Genomic DNA, 20930 nt, shown 5'->3' with positions numbered 1-20930 from the left:
AACCGTATCCATTATTCATGTTTGTTTCAGGCTAAGTGTTGGATTCCCAGATGCTGAGAATTTATAAATGTCTATTTGGAAAGCACTGACCACAATACAAACTGCTCTTGGGTTGTTTTTACATCTTAAACTTTTTTGTCAGCCTTCCTCAGTTTTGACCATTTGCATCTCTTTTTACTAATTAACATAAACCAAATTATGTTATGAAATGTTAGTTGTTTTTTTTTTTTTTTGCATGGCTATGTGTGTCTGTTGGGAAGAAAGGTCAAGAGTGCCTGAGTATAAGAACTATTTGTGTGAATATATAATATGTGTATCAGACATTTCAAATATGATGTAGATCTTCTGTGGTAGGCATGCTTTTTGAAATGATTTTCATTGAATTATTAAAAAGGTTTGCCTTCATCAGACGCATGGCTCACCTACAAATACAGTTTTCCCCAAGAAGAACGTAAGCCTAGGATGGTATCTACCCTGACAGTGCCTTAGAAGTACATTTGCAAGGGATGTGAAAGAAATAACCTTAAGCCTTACACTGGAGCTGTGCACTCACATCATTTATATAACATTATATAACATCAACGATGCCTACAGGCCCACCAAAATTATATCCAGGAGTTCCCGTCGTGACTCAGTGGTTAATGGATCCGACTAGCAACCAGGAGGGTGCAGGTTCGATCCCCGGCCTTGCTCAGTGGGTTAAGGATCTGGCGCTGCCATGAGCTGTGGTGCAGGTCACAGACGCGGCTCGGATCCTGTGTGGCTGTGGCTGTGGTGTAGGCCGGCGGCTATAGCTTCCATTGGACCCCTAGCCTGGGAACCTCCATATGTCGCAGGTGTGGCCCTAGAAAAGAACAGAAAAAAAAAAAATTATATAGCCAGGTACCAACTATGTCTCATCCCCTCCATAGACCCAACCTGCAACTCTCAGTGTTCCATGACCCAGAAGTACTCTCTGGACGGAAACTCCGGAAGGAAATACTCTGAATTTCGGGGGTAGGGGGGGATTTCTTCCTGTGGCTTCCTGGATGCATTTTTCTACCACTGCTCCTCTTCCTCCTCTGGCTGCCCCTCCTCCCCCCTTGCATGGGCAGGGCTTCCCCACTCCCTGAGCTCTAGGTGTGGCTCTTCGAGCAGCCCGCTTTAGGAGCCGAGTCTAGACCACAGCCAGCTGCCCTGGCACAAAGCCTGCTTTCTCCACTCAGTAGCTGTGTGACCGACCTAGAGCAACTTACTTAGCCCTTCTGTGCCTAGGACTGCGTATCTGCAAAGCAGGGACAATGGCATCCTACAGATTGTTTCAAAGATTCATTGAGTTAATAGAAGATATTTAGAATCTTGCCTGGCACATAACAAATAAACACTACTGAGAGTTTTCTATTATTATTTTCTCCCTTCACTCTCCCTTGATATTCTCCCCAATCACAAATGTTAAAATTATACAGTTGGTTCCTGAGTCTCTATCTCAGGATCTGCTCTCTGTTCAGAAAGCCACACCTGTGTTTCTAACTGTCCCTTGGACCCCTTTGTCCTGATGATGAATCCATACCTCTGACTGAATATTCCAGAAGCAAAGTTCCCATATTCACACTCCAGAGTACCTGCCCCTGAATTGCTACTCTTACTTAGCGACAGACTTGATCTTCTGCTCCCCCTACTCAGGATTAGTCGCCAGCAACTGCAAGAGTTACTTAGTAGAACCTTTCATACCCATTCCCTTCCTCTAATTCATCTGTCTTCACCCCAGCTCTGCAGGCTTTACTGAACTGGACACTATCTTTCCATGGACCTCAGACGACTCTTTAACATCTATTTCCAGTCATGTCTGTCTTCTGTTTACATCTCTCCAATAGTTCTCCACTAACTCAAGCTGAATCTCCACTTCTCTCTCCTGCTGTCACGGTCCATCCCAATAAAACTCCCGTCTATTATTCTAGGCTCTCTGGAAATAACATGCCGGGTAGAGTCTGTATTGACTGTTGCCCCTGTGTTTCTTCATGCTGTTCCCTTCATCCAGAAATCTTGTATTTTTCCCAATATTGTTGGTCAAACTCTACTTTCCCTTAGGGCCAATCTCAAACGTTAGCTCCTTTTCAGATTTCCTCAGAATAATACGATGCCCTCTTGCCCTCAACTCTCACAGGACTCTGCCCTCATCTAATGCATTTATCACCCTCAAACTGGTCTCCTAATCCTTCACATACTTCCTTTACTACTTCTTCAGAGGCACCTACTATACATCCTTTAAAGCTTCAAAAGGGAGAAAACGAATGGCAATAATAGCACAAGGAATTAAGCTCATTTATTCTGTAAAGCAGCAGCCTGTTGTCAAATGCTAACTCTCTTCCTCACAGTCCTCATAAAAAGGATGGGAAAACATATAATGAAGCAGCACACAAGAGGAACATAGAGTGTGAGCAATTATACCAATTCCTTTTATAGGGAGAACACAGCTGAGATAAACACGGAAGCAGATTATTTACCATCCACAGGTCTCACTGCCAAATTCTTCCACTACTAAATTTTTCATTAAAAGAAATCAAGGAAGGTAAACAAAAGTAGCCCTCGGGAGGAATCAGCATACTGGAAACAGCTTATTTATCAGCATGGCTTCAGAGAAATCTCTAATTTGTTTCTGTAACTGCATTTCGGGGCGCCAAATACTTGTGTTCACGCACCTGGGTGCAGGTACGCACGCGTATCATCTCTAGGTGTGAGGTGGGTGGCTCAGGCTGGGGCCACTTACCTTCAGGGCATCCTGAGTGTCATCCAGACAGTAGACTCGGAGGCTGTACTCCAGAGAGGAGCAGCAGAGTGGTCCGAAGATGGCCAGCTTCAGGCGCTTTGCAGCTGCTTTGGTGGTGGACTGCCCCACCAGGGCATAGGTGCCAAGGTTCTCAGACAGGAGGTGGCAGGCCTCTGCATCCAGCTGAATGTAGCAGGGTGTGGTGAAGTTTTCCTCTCCAACCACCACCACATCCTGCGGGATGGGAAGGAAGAGGCTGTGGCTGAGGCACCGGGGAGCTCCTGGCCTCCGGGACGCTGACCAATGGCAATGCACAAAGCAGGACCTCTTGAGTTTTGATTATTCCTTTTCCTGCTCTTTTTTCTTTCTCTGACCTTATTATAGTTCTATTTGCATTCTTAGTCTATTCTTTCCTTCACTTCCCTTGCCTTTATACTGATAGCATACTTTATTTAGAAGATCTTCATTTAGCCTTTTTTGATCGTCCAAGAATCTACATTACTAGAATCTACCTAAAATTCCAAAAGAGACTCATAGGTTATTATTATTATTATTTTTTTAAGGGCCCTGCCTGCAGCATATGGAAGTTCCCAGGCTAGGGGTCAAATCAAGAGCTACAGCCGCTGGCCTACACCACAGTCACAACAACGTAGGATCCAAGCCAAGTCTGTGACCTACACCACAGCTCGTGGCAATGCCGGATCCTTAACCCGCTGAGCGAGGCCAGGGATTGAACCTGCATCCTCATGGATACTAGTCAGGTTCATTACCGCTGAGCCACAACAGGAAGTTATCCTTTTAACTTCAGTGTATCTGAGTTGATTATCTGTTTCTCCTATTTGCTTTAATCTCCATATTGCTGATTTAATCCAAAAGTACTATTTTATTTCAATGCCATTATAGTATAGTAGTGTTTCCCCCTAAAAAATTAAGGGGTTTGAAAAAAATTTAAAAAAGAATTACAGAAATTAAGGAATTATGCAATACTATTCTACTGTGTTCTCCCAAACTCACCCATCAGCTACTTTCCACAGCAATACACTGCTTTTCCTCATAATCTGGACTCTTTGACCTTCCTAAAAGTACAATATGGCCACCTCTATGCCTTTAAAGACATGTTATTTTTCATGTAATCCTTTAAACAGACTAATCTTTTATATTTTTAAAACATTTAGGAAAAAACAAAGTGGAACTGATGAGTTTTATAAAAAATAGTTACTAACTAGATTTTGATTTAACCCAATGACTCAGGTCACAGAAATTGTCTAAAAGACTTAGAACGGAATCTATAAAGCAAGGCTCACAATTCCACATGCCTCCCCAGGGTGGCCAGGTGATGGAATGTGTGAAGCAGGTAGGGCAGAAGATAATAAGGAGTGGTTAAGATTGCAGGGAAGCAGAGCATGAGCCAGTCTGAAAAGCTCAGTCTCCACTTGGCTTTAGCCATTGCAGAGCTGCAGGAATGGCCTCCAGGCACTTTATAGGCATCTTTGCTAGTGAAATGGTTTTTTTTTTTTTTTTGCCATAAAAGATAAAAGAGCAAAAAAATAAAAGAGGGGCATTTTAAAAAATTAAACATGAAAAATGAATAACAAAAATTAAAAGACATTATCATGAAACATAAAATATTTAAATACATTTGAAATGTGTGTTGATTCATGACAATCCCATGCAAAAAACTGATTTTATTTTGTGGGTTGTACCGAAGCACTTGTCTTCAAAGCCTTTCATTTGTAGTATTATATGGGATTTTTGTTTGTTAATTCATCTCATTTGGCTTTTTTTATTTTTTTTGCTAAAATTCCTTCATCATCAAGAGAGGTATCAGGTTCCAAATACTAAGCTGCATATTTATAACTACGCTTTGCATTATGTTGCCAAAGCCTCTGCACTGTTGTTTCTTCTTGGTATGTGCTGTCACATGTTCCTTGATAGATGTTCCAAAGTTCTCTGGGCTCAACACTATGTGAGCCCTCGGTCTCTTTCAGATTTATGTAGTATAAAAATGAGAGTATTGCATCAGTGGAGAGATGAAACCAAGCTGTCAACCAGTTGAAATGAAACTGTCAAACCAAGCCATCAACCAGTTATTTTATCTTTTACAGCAAAACTGCCTTATGGCCAATTAATTAGGTGGCAAAAATGTCTATGGTGAAGACGCTTACGGTGCAAGTACCAGACACAGCAGGAAGACAGGCCCAGCGAGGACACAGCCTTTAATTTTCTAAGATTTTCTTGGAAGTTGACTTTTTTATGTGAAATCTTCCTCTTTTTTTTTTGGCTGCACCCATGGCATGTGGAAGTTCCTGGGCCAGGGGTTGAATTAACACCGCAGCTGCAGTAACGCTGGATCCTTAACCTGCTGTGCCACAAGGAACCTCCCCTCCAACGTTTGATTAATTCAACTTTAAAAGAAAACTTTATGTGGGAGAAATAAAATCCACATGTGGATTTAGCCTCTGCATTAGGTTAATCTCAGAGAGGCAGCAACCCTATCTACTTGCTTCCTACTATATCTCAGTGGGTCAAATGGTTATTTGTCAAAAAAAAAAAAAAAAAAAAGTGAACGACAAAGGCTGGACAAAGCTGTGAAAGGAGCCCCTAGAGGTGGTTGTTTAATAGTTAGGCCTTATGATATCATCTGAACTACAGTAAGGGCTGTGCTTTAATAGCATTCATGACGTCATTTCATCAATGACGTCGGTACCCAAAGAAGCTCAAACTGAATCAGAAAGGGGAGAAAGAAATGCAGCACCTCCAGTTTGGTCCAGTCCCCAAAGAACACCTGGAAAGAAGCTGCTTTCTCCAGCAGGGCAAGCCTCGAGTGCCATTTCCTGATGGCCTATTATAGAAAGCCTCCCAGAAGAAATGGTGGAGAATAAAGATGCTCCATGTCTCTGTCACAAGTATGAGTGTTGGCATCAGGATTTTGCTCTTCTGCTCGTCTCATCTCCTTTCTTTTCATAATGTTACTGTGGTTATTGCTGTTATTTCTCAAATTCAGAAACTGGGTGTTAAGGCAGAGAACTGTGTGAACAATTTAGGATCCCTTGAGAATAAGACTCTGGGATATTTCTTAGATCATTTCAACTTAAATGGAACTGAAGTTAGATTTGGTAACTTAACATAAAGTACAGCCCTAGACTTCAATCCTGGACTTCAGGTCCTCTGGCAAGGAGTTATGCCTCATGTTACTAAGAGGAGAGCACGTCCAGAGAGGACATTCCAGGTAATTCCAAGGATGCCTGCTATGCTGCTAACCCTACTGCTACGTTTTCCTAAAATATTAGGGGTTTGAATCTTCACGTTTTTTTTTTTTCCTAAAATTTTCTTTCCCCAAAGAAAAATACCATAAATAATCACGAAATATATCCAACATGCATGCTGGATAACTCTCTCTGTAATGATGACGCAAATCATATATATATATATTTTTTTGTCTTTTGTCTTTTTTGTTGTTGTTGTTGTTGTTGTTGCTATTTCTTTGGCTGCTCCCGCGGCATATGGAGGTTCCCAGGCTAGGGGTTCAATCGGAGCTGTAGCCACCGGCCTACGCCAGAGCCACAGCAACGCGGGATCCGAGCCGCGTCTGCAACCTACACCACAGCTCACGGCAACACCGGATCCTTAACCCACTGAGCAAGGGCAGGGACCGAACCCGCAACCTCATGGTTCCTAGTCGGATTCGTTAACCACTGCGCCACGACGGGAACTCCGCAAATCATATTTTTAAGGTAGTAGGTAGAAAATCTTCATGGTAAATATAAGGAATCCCTTCGTACTTAATTTCAAGTGTTTGCAGGGTTCTGATGTAAAGAACAGGTTCTGTTTAAGGCACTGTCCTTAAGAAGTTCTGCAGGCAGCAGCTACAGAGAGCCAAGATGCCACAGAGGTCCTTCACTGTAGGTGCTTAGGATACACCCTTCTTCTTTTCCCAGGGAAGTTCAGACCCACAGTCCTGGTGCTTGTTGGCAAGTAAGTGTTGGCAAGTAGGGGCCGAACTGAAAATTTAGAAAATATATGTTTCCCTTCCCAAGACGGTATGCATAGTCTAAAAGAGACTTAGGTAAAACTCTTAAATGCACTTTCCCTATGCATTAGCTAATGCTTGGCCATCATTTTCTTTGTGCCTATCTACCAATCAGTAGATAAATGCTCTCAGGAACCAGTGTCTGTCTCTCTCCTCTTCCCTCCCTCTTTCCCTTCCTCTCTGTCCCCTACTCTCTTTCACCTTGAGATAGGCTAAAAATCCATGTTTCGTTTTAAAAATAAAATCTTTTGCATAACTGTTCTGGCTCATCTACAAGGATTGCTCTTTGGTTCCGACTTTATCCCAGTAGAGGCTCACCTCCCACTGTCCCTGTGCTGCCTGGCTCTTGAGCTGTATCTTCCAGTCCTCGGTATTGGGATCTGCACAGTGATGCATAGTGAGGATGACAGGGCGGGTCAGCAGGGCTCCTGGAGGCCCACAGCTCACCACAGGGGTCAAGAGTGTCTGAGAGTCCTCCATGGGCGGCCTAGGAGGAGAGCAGAGATTGGTGTCATGACAGTGCCGTAATACTGACGTACTACATACTCACTGAAATTTCAGATCTAAAGTTGTACAAATAGTTTCTTCTTGGAGGGTTGTTTTTTTTTTTTGCCGGGGGGGGGGTGAGGGGGAGGGGGGCTGAGGTAGAATTAAATGGGAAGACATGCACTTTATACCAAGACTTTGATCTTGTAAGACTTGGGGTCTTTCTGATAACAGTGAATCTGTCTGCATCTCTTTGATCCCTTCCTTCAGACACAGGTCTGGCTTTGGTCATTTCCTCTGAATTCATGTACAGATACTTTCAGGATGGAATGAGAAAGATCGGGATCCTTATGAAGTTACATCACTATCTTTTCTGATAAGAGCTGCCAGTGGTTTCACAGAGTTTTAGGTACTTTTCTGCTTTTAGGACCTAACTTGAAAAACACTTCAAAAAAAAAAAAAAAGAGTAAGAACACCCCAGAGCTGAACTTCTCCCAAATGACTTCCAGTAATAATTGAGGCTAGCACAGCAGATTCAGTACTTCAAATATGAACACAAAGAAAATAAAACTGTATTTCTACACTAATTTAAAGTGACATTTCTGTACATGCATGCTTCGTACTCTGAGATCTGGGTGGAATGAACTTCAAAGACCCAAATTCTTTACTTTCACTTTTTCCCCCCAATTGCCTTATTCTTTCCCCAACAAGATTGCAACCAACCAGCCAATGGATAAATGAACCCAAGCTACCAGTTGATATGTGAGGAAGTAGCCCTTGGGTGTTGACTGGATTTCCCCAAGTCACACGACTAACAAGGGCTACTGCTGGGTCCAAAACCAATGCCTTTGCAGAAACAATACTCAAAACTATGCTGTCAGAATAGCATGACGTAAGAAATCCTGGCCTCACAGAATTTTAGAGATGGGTGAGCCCTCAGAGTCAATAAGCACAGAGCTTCTCTACAACATGCTGACATAGGGTCAGTTCTTTAAACCCTTCCAAAATTGTAGCCACCTACTTCTGAAGGGTCACCTCATCTATTATTAAGCCACATTTATAAAACATTCTTACTTAGAAGGAACACAATCTGCCCTCCTGACACTTCTCCTTATATATCCCTGGCCTGTCTTCTCCCCATTCTAGCACCAAAGAACCTCTTACACATTGACACGTTATTACATCTCTAACAAGTCTTTTCTTCCACACCAACCCTCCTCAATGTTTGCAACTTCAGCTAGAAAAACACGGTTTCCAGGTATCTCCCTATCATAATTCTATCTTTATTTTCTTAGAGATGGTCTGTTAGTTGTTTCAGTGTCTCCGGTCGAGTGGAGCATCTTGAAATGAAGCTGAGACAGTTATCCCTAAGTATCTGTAGAAAACTGGTTCCAGGACACCTTGCAGATATCAAAATCCCCAAATGTTCAAGTTTCTTATATAAAATGGCATATAACCATTGCGTAAAAATTATGCAACCATTATAAAAATTTTATAATCATTTATAACCAAAAAATTATATAACCACTATATAAAATGGCATACAACCTACACATATCCTCTCATACACTTCAAATCATCTCTAGATTATTAAATACCTAATATAATTAAAATGCTATGAAAATAGCTGCCACTGCAAATTAAATGTGCCATTGCAAATTTAAGTCTGCTTTCTGGAGATTTCTTGGAAAAAATGGTTTTTTTTCCAAGTGTTATTGATCTGAGGTTGGTAGAATCTGCAGATACTGAACCCAGAGATTCTGTGGGGACCGACTGTTCTTAAGGACACAGTATTGAGGGACCACCATTTTCCTTGCTTTGGAATAGGTAGTTAGATCAATGCCTCACAAAATTGTTGCCTTTGATTATTCTCAATCAATTATTTATAAATATTATTTAGCAGACTTGAGTTAGATGGGAAGATAGAGATAATATGGTTAAGCATCTCCTTTATAAAAAGAGGCAATGAAGCCCCAAGAAGGTTAAGTAATTTGTTAAAGCTAACCACTCTATGCATTCCTAACATGAAAGCCTCTTAGGCTGTCTTTATAGGTCTGTGGTTGAAATGATGGCTTTTGAAACTATATAGAGAAATTTATATTTAGCTATCTAATTTCACCTTAATAGTTTTAGGACAATTTTCAGGTCATGTATTTCTTAATGCTATGTCTTTCCTCCAAATGTTGGCTATCTCTTTCAGTCTTTTACCCTCCATAAATTTGATATGCCTGCCATTTATGTTCTCATTCCAATCACTGATAACACTGTAATACAATAGGGCAAAGACAGAGCTCTTTCAAGGACACTGCTTGAAACCTCTCTCCAGTCTGACATCAACACTTAAGAGTTATTTAGTTCAGTCAAATATAAACCCATTAAAATGTGCATTGCACAGTTCATATCTTTCCATTTCATTCATGTGGATATTACAAAGGACATATCAAATTCCTTTATAATTGCAACAGCCACTTGAAATGGGACTTTTCTCTAGTCTTGATCTGTGGCTAATATATTAAATACTACATAATCTAGAAGTTAGCTTATATCAATGGCTTACACTCAACACTCAATGAAAGATAGTAGCTCTTATTATTTTTTTAATATTGTTGGAAGACTATTCCTCATGGATCTCTCATGTTTCTACATTGTCCTTTTTTTTTTTTTTTTTTCCCAAGGCAACTGTACAGCAATCACCTTGGAAGATAAAGATGGTACTTACCTCTGGAGAAATGGCAGACATGTCTACTTCCCATCATAAAACACTCTGGGGTTCCCTAAGCTCAAAGGTCTATTCCTGGAACACAACCACAGAGTGTGTAGATGCCACCTGTTTGTCTTTACATCACTCTTTCAGAACTGGGGCTTGGGAAATGGGCACCAACATGGTAATACTTTGGACAGCACTACTGCTGTCAGCAATAAACTATCCTCTGTCTCTGACTCAGGAGTTTTATGTCATTTATGAGCATCCACCAAAGTGTGGCAGCCAACTTGGTACGTCACAAGCAAGGTCAAATCTTAGAAATTCCGAAGTTCTTAGTCATTATTATCACCCGTTCTAAGAACTCAAGTTAAAATTTGGTGTATTTTCTCCTTAATAAAACTTGGCTATCAGTGCTTCCTCGTTAATTATAAAATTTCACTAGAATCTCCCAACTTACAGCTTTCCTTTCCTTCTATTTCAGAAATTTTTTTCAAAAATTATCTCTTTTTATTCTTTTAATATCATCTCCATTTTCACCGAATAATAACATAGTTTTACTGCATCAAAAGTTGTCAAAGTACTTGGAAATGTACTTATATTTGGAACTGCAAGGTGAATGGCAGCTTGAGAACTCATTACTGTCCCCTTTTGGTTTTCATTTCCTCTTAGCCCAGTTTGTCTTCCTCTGTCCCAGTCTGAAATTCACTAAGAATGTGAGTGAAGTCTTGCTTTCACTGTGTTATAGTTGATATTATATTATCTGCTGTAAGCAGTAATCGTATTCTTGCATAATTCTAATTTTCCCACTGGGGGCAGAGGGGGAAGGCAGTAATGGCTGCATTTTCCTGAGCACTACTCTTACCTTTTAGTTACAAGTGTACCTTGAGAATGAGCATTAAACTTTTAAGGAGGAGACTAAAGTGGAATCCATTTCAAGTGGTCCTTGCAACAAAGTTGGGGATTGGAAACATCTGTGTCTTAGTCTACTGTTAGCAGCTGGTGCTTGAGGCAGAAGGAGGGCAGATTCTTCTCATCACTGAGTTGGAACAGAAGGGAGAAGACTCCCTGCTGGGCTGGGGCGCTGTCAGTCCTGCACTCCCCTGGCATGCAATATTGATGGGCAACATTCTTGGAGGAGGGACAGCAAGGGAAGGAAGGGGCAGTAGGTGTCAAAAGAATTTATTAACCCAGTGAGGTGCAAGAATGTAATGAATAGGGAAGTGGTGATGTGGAATTGATAACAGGGAATGCAAAACAAAGAAGAAATAATGATAAGAATCTTTTTTGGGTTTTCAAGATGAAAGAAGTATAATACTGAAATTGGAAACATTTCCAAGCATATATGGAAGGAGCCTCTTTGGGAAGGTTAAGATTTAACTTTGTGAAACCCAAGGTCAGAGTTTGAACCCACATTTCTTTATTTACATAAAGGGAGGATATTAAAATATGTACAGCCAAAATAGTAGAAAATAAATCTTTTATGTTTTTGCAGAGAAGGGTCTTTATTCCTTTATGTCTCATGTGTTATCTAAGCTATTTAAGCAGACATTCTGTAAATATTAATTGCAGATGATATGGAAATGAACTCATGGTAAAAATTAGCTGCAGAAATAGCAATTAAGTAGAAATTCAGCAACGAACAATGATTCAATTTTTAAAGGCTTTTCAAAGTCCAACAAGGAAAAAAAGATTATGGTAAATGCTGGAGGTGTTCTGAGAACTCTAAGATAAAGCCTTCAGAGAGGAGTTTTAGTTTCCTGTCAGATTTTCTTATCCTTTTCTTGCTGTTATCAGCAAGAAGAACTTCTCCCATACAGAAGTGCACAATTTACAAAACTTTCATAAAAGCTATTACATTTGCTGCCCAAGGCACATCTGTAAGGTAGTCAGGATAAGTATTTATATTACCTTTTTTTTCCCCCCCACAAGAGGAAACTGGAATCTAGAGATATTAACACACTTCCCTAAAGCCACAAAGCTAGTCATGGGCAAAGCTAGGATCCAAGCACAAGTCGTCTGGTTTCTTTCACACAGTCATATATTCTGGGTTGCTTATCTGGATTCAGGGCTTTGAGGGTTTTTTTTTATATATTTTTTTGTTTTAGATTTGTTTGCTAAAGCAAGCTCAGCACTGCTTCTTGAAAAGAATCTTTTTCCATCTACCTCTGTGTGGATACGAGATCCCTCCCATTAACACACATCTTTAGTCAGGTCCCTCAGGATGACAATCGCATCCTAGACTCAGCTGCCTCTTAAAGCACAGGGTTTCATGTATAACTGGCAACTTGAAATATCTGCACTCAAGGTATCCGACAAGGAATATCTAACTCACTTGCTCTCAAAAGCTCGATTGAGCAAAAAAAAAAAAAAAAAAAAATTTATGGGAGCCACTCTGAAGGGTGTGCTCCCATTTCCCTAGACAGGCCAAAATCTGTCCCTGGATTAAGCCAGAACAGCTAAGTACTGTGCCCCAGACTGAACCGCTAAACCTTGTGGAATTACCTTACTGAATTTAAACTTGGGCTTTACACTATCTGCGCACACGGAAGGACACTGACAGAAGTATCTACATGAAGCTCACTGCTGTTTTTTACTATTCAATGCTGTTCACTGTATGAACAAAATGTTTCCTTTATGAGAAGCCAAAGGAGAAATAACTGAGCTTCTTCCGGACACGTTTTTCCCTTTTGGACACATGGATCTTGTAACTTACCATGTTCCCCGAGCGAAAGCTTCGAAACAGTAACTTCATGACCTATTAGCAAGAATTCTGTTGGGAATTATACCACATATTTTATATTCTAACTGCTTACCTGGCTTTCTCTTTTCTAATCTTACTTTTTCCATTTTCTCATTTTTCCATCTACTTATTCAAAAAAATTTTTTTCCTTCTGTTGAAAAAGCCTGTTTTCATAAATCACCTTGAATCATTTCTTTAGAAGTGGGACTCAATAAATAAACACTGTGGAGCACAGTGAGAGAATAACATTTAAACACACCTGGATTCCGCTCCTTTCCCTCTCTCTACCTTTAGTCTTTTTATAGCTGTCCCTTCAAAAAAGAGATTTAGGACTCTATCACTGGGTTTCACTGAGAGATAACAGCAACAACTGCTATTTTACAAAGGTCCAGGCAACACATTAAATAAAATGAAAACCTTCTGCTACATGATTATGTACAAAGGGTATCTGGCCCACAATCCTAACATATTACTTCATTATGTATATTCAGTAAATAGAATGATACTCTTAATTGCCTCACCACTAACTCATACCTTAAACCTTTCCTACTGGGATTGCATCCTTTAAAACAAACAAACAGACAAACAAAACCCAACACTAAAAGCAACCAGTGTCTTAAAGTTGACAAATCCAATACCTAAAGAAATCACTCTTTTTCTTTGCATTTTAATTTTAGTAGTACCTCTGTGAATCACTTCCTCCAGCTTGAAACTCTCTTCACCTTGGATTTTTTCCTATTATACTTAAAATCATTCATTCTTGCGTTCAAAAACATTTACTGAGGAGCAAACTCTCTATTAAGCACCTTGCTAGATGCAAACTGTTCTTCCGCCTTATCCTTGTACAGTCGATTTAGTTTTGCTCATCATACCCCGTACTCATCAGAGTGTTTCCTTAAGTTGTCTCCTAAGTTCTCTTCTTTCTGCCGCTGCACTCCTCCCCTCCGAGGACCCACTCACTGGTGGCTCCCCATCTGCGTTTCTAACGTGAATCCCATGTCCCCCCTTGCCCATGCTCTGCACATCAAAATCAGAATTTGTTCCTGCTCCGTGAACCAAATGCTGCTTCTGACCCTTGCCATTACTCTCACAATTTTCGCACTGCCCAAGGCTTGACTCCTAAATACATTCTGTGTGTTTTTCCACTTTTTGCCACACTTCTAACCAGTTGTGGAATCCCTCTTCTTCTGAAATACATTTTCCTTTCCATTCTCTAGACTCAGGCCTGGCTCCTTCCCTCCTCGCCTCACACCGTGATTACTGTCTCAGGCCAACCAGGCCCCCTAGCTTTCTGGGGAGTCTTTCCGTTTCCTCCAACCAATTCATCCTGCACAGTGGCACCAGATCAACCTTTTAGGAGCACTGCTGTTCCTGCAGCACTTGGCTGCTCAGGAGCTTATACAGTTTCCCACAATTTACAAAAAAAAAAAAAAAAAAGTTCTATTTACCTTTATATTTGGAATGTCTAAATTGACTTTTTGGCCTTTTGAGAAAACTACTAGGCAAGGAGAGAATAGAGAGAAAGGGAATATTAACATACATATCTTCATTTGAAATTGTTTTTCAATAAGAAATGATCAAGGGCCAAACTTCAGTCTGAGTCAGACTCATTTTTTAAAACTGCTACTGGAAACAAGGCAAAAAGGCCTATGGTGGTGCCATTAATGGCGGGGATTGTATCCACAGGGGGAAACGGGCTTGGCAGCCTCTCCAGGGATGTGTAAAGCAGGAGAGGCAGAAATCAGCAGTGCTGCCCTTTAGCTTTTGGTCAGAGACAGCCTGGCCCATCGCTGCAGCTCATTTAGGCTGCTCATCTGCCATTCTGTGCTTTCTCTTAGAGCATCTTCCGTAATGATAAGGCCCCCTCTTGTCACATTCACTTGCCACATGCAATTAAGTTCACACCTCCCTTTAGACAGTTCATATCAGCAGAGGACCAGCTGGATGGTATCCAGCTGGAAAAACACCCAGTTTTGGATGCAATGAAGGCGGTCACAGAGAAGGAAAATGGAGAAAAAGAATCACCATTTTCCTACACATGCCCTGAAGTAACATTTTTATCTCCTGCGATCCTCACAGTGTCTTCTCTGAAAGATGTTCTAAAATGTGATGAGAGAAAGGATCTTTGGTGAATAATAGAAAGAAACTGTGCTCAACAATAATAAAAATTACAATCAAAAATAAGAGGGCAGAGGCTGTCTGGTACTGGGTGCCATGGAGGGCGGGATGGCATGTTGTTGCGAGAACTTGGTGAGGAGATAACCTGGGTGGGAATTCTGCCTTCTCTCACCTGTTAATTGTAAAACCTTGACTGTGTGACTGAAGTCACACCCCAGTCTTTTCACCCTTAAAGGGAAACTCATCCTAACTTACAGAATTGCAGTGAGAGGTAAATGAAATTAGAAGGAAGCTGACTGTATGGTAGCTATGTTTTGCAGTATTGCTGTATCTTAAAACAATAGTCTTCTTGTGTTTTTATAAGAAAAATGCAATAGATCACAACAGAGAATTAGTGAAGAAAGGGCTTTCTTATTTATTTAAGACAGTTATCTTCTTGTGTTTGTTTCTTGTTTCATGGTCTCTTGTGCATAGTTTCTCTTGGGATCTTAAGATTTCTCTAGCTTCATTTTTATAAGCAGAACTTCTCTGATGCACAGCAACTTTAATAGCGTAATTCCCTCTGCACCTAACTTCAGGTGGCAGGCATGGCAAGAAGTGATTTATAGTTTCCTTTTCTTTAAAGCCAAAGGCAGAGGAAGCTAAAAGCAGAAGGGTCTAGCTTTATCAATTTCCTGTTTTCTCTCTCCTTCATCCAAAGTGTACAATTATCCCAGTCAGGGTGCCAACAAAACTGTGGGAGCAAAAGTCATACGAGGCACCTGACTGCCCATGTGTTTCAGCTTCAGTACAGCCCTGCAGCAGCCCCTTAAGGCTTGATTTTTCAGGTACAGATAATGGTGATCAGATGGAAAAGTAAGAGACCATGAACACTTCACTACTTCTCAGCATCAAGCACAAGCCAAGACTCATTTCTGTTTAAACAAAATGTCCATGTTGGCAAAAGGCCTTGAGGGATGGATGTACTTATGCTAACCTCGACTCTGGACAAGAGAAGGAAACAAAACTATAAAGGGGTCTTAGAGTTTACTAATCTTCATTTCTCCTGTTGCAAAAGAAGGGCGTTCAGAGGGCCTGTGGATGCTCCTTTGTATTGAGACTGGAAAAATGAATATTTGATGTGAGCAAATACAAGCTTTTAGTGATTTTCTGTTGCTCAAATTTAAGGCACATGAATAATGCTCAAGGAATTTTATTATTTTCTTAGACAGGCTGGTATGAGTGTCGGTGAAAGTATACCACCTGAGGAAACCAATGTTCTGGGCCCTACAGATGATAAATACCAGTATCTCCATGTGAGAACATAGTAAAAGAGTTTTTTGGCTACTGAAGAAGAAGACTAAAAATGCATGTTTTCCTGAGGATGCCTGAGGGGAAGAGAAAAGGTATGATGACTTATAATGATAACCTAGCTCTCCATTTGTCAGAGCTTTGCATTCAGAGCTCAGGGCCGCGGAGCAATGCCTTTGCCTTGGGAAAAATAATGATAATTACATGTAAGGACCTTCATTTCAACTACATCTCTTGTTTTTAAGATCTCCGTGGACTTCAGAAGCATTCATCAGTCAGGCCTTGAAAGCACTATTTAACACACACACTTTATGTGAGAACTAATCAAGACAGACCAGATACGATTTGTCAGAGGCCAAAGTGAAAATTGAACTTAGGACTTGGAAACTCCTCTTGTTATTTTTACTTAAAATAACTTCATCTTGGTGATTATGAAATATTGAGACCAGCCCTTAGATTCAACCTAGTTTTGGTCAACCTTAGGCCCATTTAGAAAAGCCCAAGGGCAGACGTTACAGGTGCTGCACGTAAGAAGGCAGTCTCTCACGCTTCAACGCTAGAAGACAGTCCCTAAAAGAAGAATCTGCAAGTGAGAATAAAGTGCTGGGCTGAGGTGGGGGTGGCAGGTCAGGGGTTAAGGGGTTGTCTAATTTTTTGTGACCTTTAACCCTGTAATGGCAACAGGCTGGATTCCTGAGCCAGGCCACAGGAAGCTGATGTCTCTCTGTCTGCCATGTGTCTCTGTCACACTGTCTACGGATCACAGGCCTGGCCATTTTTTCAGCTTATACGGTCACATGTCCACTTGAGAAAAGATCTCTGGCCTTCTCCTATTCAAGACCTGCAAAGGCGTCTGGAGCTTCAGAGATAAAGAGAAGCAAAAGGTGACCTTTTATAGGTTTAGAGGGCAAAGGATATGCCAGAAGCAGGGCAATGAAGAGAAAAATATGTTGGGTGTCTTCTTTCTAATGTACAATTCTCCTCCAAGTCAGACATTGATAAAGTCAAGTGCACCAGAAAAAGCATATTTACCTCATATTTTCTTTCCTGTGTACAGTCACATACATTTCGTAGACTCTCCCTTGGGGAATGGCCCCAGCGGGAATCAGCAAGCTTACTCCTGAATAGCAAAAGAGAAAAGCAGTCACATAAGACCTAGGAATCAAAAAGAAACTTCACAGAATGCCTTTGAAGCACGTGAAAAGGAATGAGGAGATTTTGTGGCTATGTCGCCATAAGCCTGCTGCTTTTTCTCTAAAGACATGTAAATATTCATAGCTGCCCTGCTTTCCTTCCTTATTGGCCTTGTTTGTTACCACAGCTCCCTCTGAACTGTTATGGAATTACTTAAAGGAATGATGGAATTTTTTAAACTCTTGTTTTATTTAGGGAATGGACAGATGGTTCCACTGCCGTTTTCCTTGTAAAAATGAGGGCAAAACCAACAACTGCTCTTAAAATTTCAAACAGCTGTAATGACACATCATTTCTAATTAAAAAAAAAAACCAAAATCCCCACAAGATTCAAAGTCAGGAAAAAGCTAACCTTAACAATATCAAAAATCGTTTATTTGTGAAGTATCTGGTTAGCCTCAGTGTTTTTTGGGCAATAGAATAATAATTGGTGGAGAACTTCTTTCATCACACAATAACTGTAGAAAGTGAAGGGCAACTGCTACGTTTAGTGATAGCAGGTCCAGCAGGTTTTTCCTTAGCTGCTAACTGGTGCCTTTGTAGGACTGTTGGATTGAGCTTTATTCTAAGTCAACTGCCAGGGGCAGGGGTTTGCAACCCGGGTTTGCATCAACCCGGAAGATTTGCTAAAGCACAGGTTACTATACTCTACCCGCCAAGTTTCTGATTTGGAAGGCCTAGGGAAGTTGTAGTTCTAACAGGAGATGCCAGTGATGGTGGTATGTGGACCACACTATAGGAACAATGGGCTTGCATCACTAAGGCCTCATCATAGAGTATAATTCAGGATGGGCAGCAACCTGAAGATACTTGACTCCATAATTTTATTGTAATAAACACTGTTAATTTCAACTCAATAAAAATTTATGGAACCTGACTGTGAGTACAGTGTTGGGCATGTAGTGAATGTCAAGAAGTAAGAGACAGTGTTCTTATCTTTGACTTGCTTATTTAAATAGCAAGGAAATGGAATATGCCAAGTGAGCAGAGGGCAATAAGGAAATGTGCCCAACAAAGGCTGGAACGTCTCAAGAGTAAAGAATGGGGAGTTAAAGAGGAACGGTTAGTCAAAGCCTCTATAACTGGTTGAAAATGCTGAGTCATGAACTTCTTGAGAAGGAAGCAACGTGAGGACTGTGGGAAGTGCAATGTCAAGCCAGGGTCAGGATGGTTTGGGGAGGCACAGAGTGGAAGCAGGGAGACCACACCTGAGGCACATAAGCCTTGGTATTTTTATTTTTTCTTTGGGAACAATCAAATGTGCCTTTATGTTTGTTTGTGGATGAAACAGAATTATGTAAAATAATAAGAATAATGCCTGACACATATAAGGTAAGTCCTGTTACTGTATTAAATAAAATAATGCATGTAAATCACCACTGCCCAGGACACAGAAGTATTTAAAACATGCTAGCCCTCTCCTTTCCACTTAAGAAGCCCTCATAATAATTCACATGAAAAAGTGACATGTGTATGGAATGGAAAAAAATGCAAAGGAGGATACCATGAAAAAATTGCCTTGAGAATGTAGTATTTAAACAATGAAATAACAGTAATGTATATTCTGATCTATTCATTTGGGAGACTATTAAAAATATATTTAAAATCATGATTTTTAAAGAGCATGCAATAAGCATGAGAATAAGTTTAAAAGCTTTAATATATAATGTATGCTCTCGGCTATGTAAAATATATTTAAAAAAGGAAAATTGATGTTTTACTAAATATCTCAATTTGTTAAAATATACTTTTAAAAGTATGAGGTGAAAAACTGCAAGGTGTTGAAACGGGGGACTAAACGAGAGGAAAAAAATCAAAGACAGTTCATATTCAGATCTGAAGACCAACTGTTTCTGTATGTTACTTGGCTCTATGGCTCTTACACATATTATTCTCTTTTTATGCTACATGTAGACTTTGATTCAAATTGTTCCTTTCTGCTGTATTTACAAAATACTTTTGTCTTGTCCAAAAAAAAGCTACTGTACATTCAGAGAGGAATCCATTAAGCCTCTTATAGCAGATAACTCCAAACCAATTACTACTACTGATTAGATTTAATACCAAACTTAAACATTATAAGTCACTAAATTTAGTTCACTATTTAAAGCTTTATAGGATTTATTCTCTAGAAGCAGGTAACTAAATGAATAAACTGAAAACTAGGTAATACTACAAAAAAGACACATAATGAAGCTGTGATTCTAGCTAGATATATTTGAGGTTGGAGTGGGTACCTTGTCAATAACTTGAGACTGAAGCCTTTGTAATAAAGAGTTAATAAATGAAGATCTGACAGCTATTATCACGTCCTCTGATCATCTAAACATTAGTATTCTGAAGTATTGTTTCCTGTACAGAATTGGAACTGAATCAACCGATATGCTTTCTAATTAATTTGTCCTTTTAAAGTGTGATGACAACAGTGAGGGCTTCTGGCTTAATGTTGCCTCCTGAAGCTCTATTAAAAACGTCAATAACAGTTCTAAATTATGCTTTAGCAGAAAGTTGTGAGTATAATATTTCCAGAACAGGTGTTTTCAGAGTTGGTTGGAGGAAGATAATGCAATTTTGCTGATTTTGTCTGAAGTAATGTTTGATTTACACTGAGAGTAAATCTGGGTTAGGTAGGCTACATTTAGCTTTTCAGGCTTAATGAAAACCAAAAATAAAGGTTTTTGGTGTAAGAATAAGTTTTCAAGCTCTATCTCTGTGATGTAAAAAACCTTTAGGAATTACCTGAATTGGGGACAATAAGGTGACCCCCGAGGGAGTTGAAGGTACCAAATGCAGTGCAGGATGGGTCCGTCTGCCTTGCTAGACTCTGATTCTTCAGGTTGAGGGCCTCATTCTCCAATAAAGACTGGGTCATCTGAGGGGACAGCTTTGATGCAAACTCAGAGAGGTCATCTTGGGGTGTAACAGCACCTGAGGTATTGTAGACTTTGATTTTCAGGTTAGGCAGTGGATCCAGAATTGGAGAGTTGGTCATTGGGATTTTGTCGGAGACATCGTGCAAGGCATAGACAGGTCCTCTGTACATGGCTGCAGCTGATGTGAGGTCTGGGGGTACTGCCAGGAGGTCTGAGTCAGAAAGAGAAAGGATGTCCATTGTCTGTTTCCCATTCTTCATTCAGGCAACTTACGTTAGTCAGACGCCCCCTGACACTTTCTGAGCCAGGAGCTAAGCGACTCAACAAATATTAGAGCTGGAGAGACTCTAAAGGTCTGGTGAAAACAGGGCAATTAGATAGCTAGGATCTGTTTTACTACTGGCTACAAATAAATAGACAAGTTCATTCGATAATTTGTCTTGAAGTCCTCTCATTGTTTCTAAGGTATTTAGCTTAGAAGGGATTTTTAGATAGTGATCCTCACTGGGTGACTACAGGGAATAGTTTCTCTTGTCTACACTGGTAGATCACTGTTTTCATAGCAATGCAAGATGTCTTGTCCAAAGGGAGAATAAGGAGAGTCAAGAAATCAATCAACCAATCTGGGTACTCTTTTCAAATAAAAGTTAAAAAGTATGACAGAGAACCCCATTAGAGAAGGACAAGATGGAAAGATCCATGCACCTTGTCAACTCTAATTTGCTACGTGAATGAAACTAATATAGCAA

At 40.3% G+C, this 20930-nt stretch overlaps 1 protein-coding gene across 1 annotated transcript in view; it reads right to left on the bottom strand.

Annotated features, from left to right (window-relative positions):
* UNC5C (unc-5 netrin receptor C) overlaps window positions 1-20930 on the bottom strand; it is a 383793-nt gene that overhangs the window by 32165 nt on the left and 330698 nt on the right. Inside the window, exons 10-13 of the mRNA XM_047797984.1 lie at window positions 20048-20392; window positions 17147-17234; window positions 7095-7263; window positions 2747-2980 (exon numbers count right to left, since the gene is read on the bottom strand). Coding sequence (XP_047653940.1) covers window positions 2747-2980; window positions 7095-7263; window positions 17147-17234; window positions 20048-20392 — 836 coding nt within the window. The remainder of the gene's footprint in view (window positions 1-2746; window positions 2981-7094; window positions 7264-17146; window positions 17235-20047; window positions 20393-20930) is intronic.

This window comes from Phacochoerus africanus, chromosome 10 (assembly GCF_016906955.1).
Source record: "Phacochoerus africanus isolate WHEZ1 chromosome 10, ROS_Pafr_v1, whole genome shotgun sequence".
NCBI lineage: Eukaryota > Metazoa > Chordata > Mammalia > Artiodactyla > Suidae > Phacochoerus > Phacochoerus africanus.
Note: the sequence above shows the minus strand (reverse complement) of the source record. Positions and strands in the feature narration are given on the sequence as shown.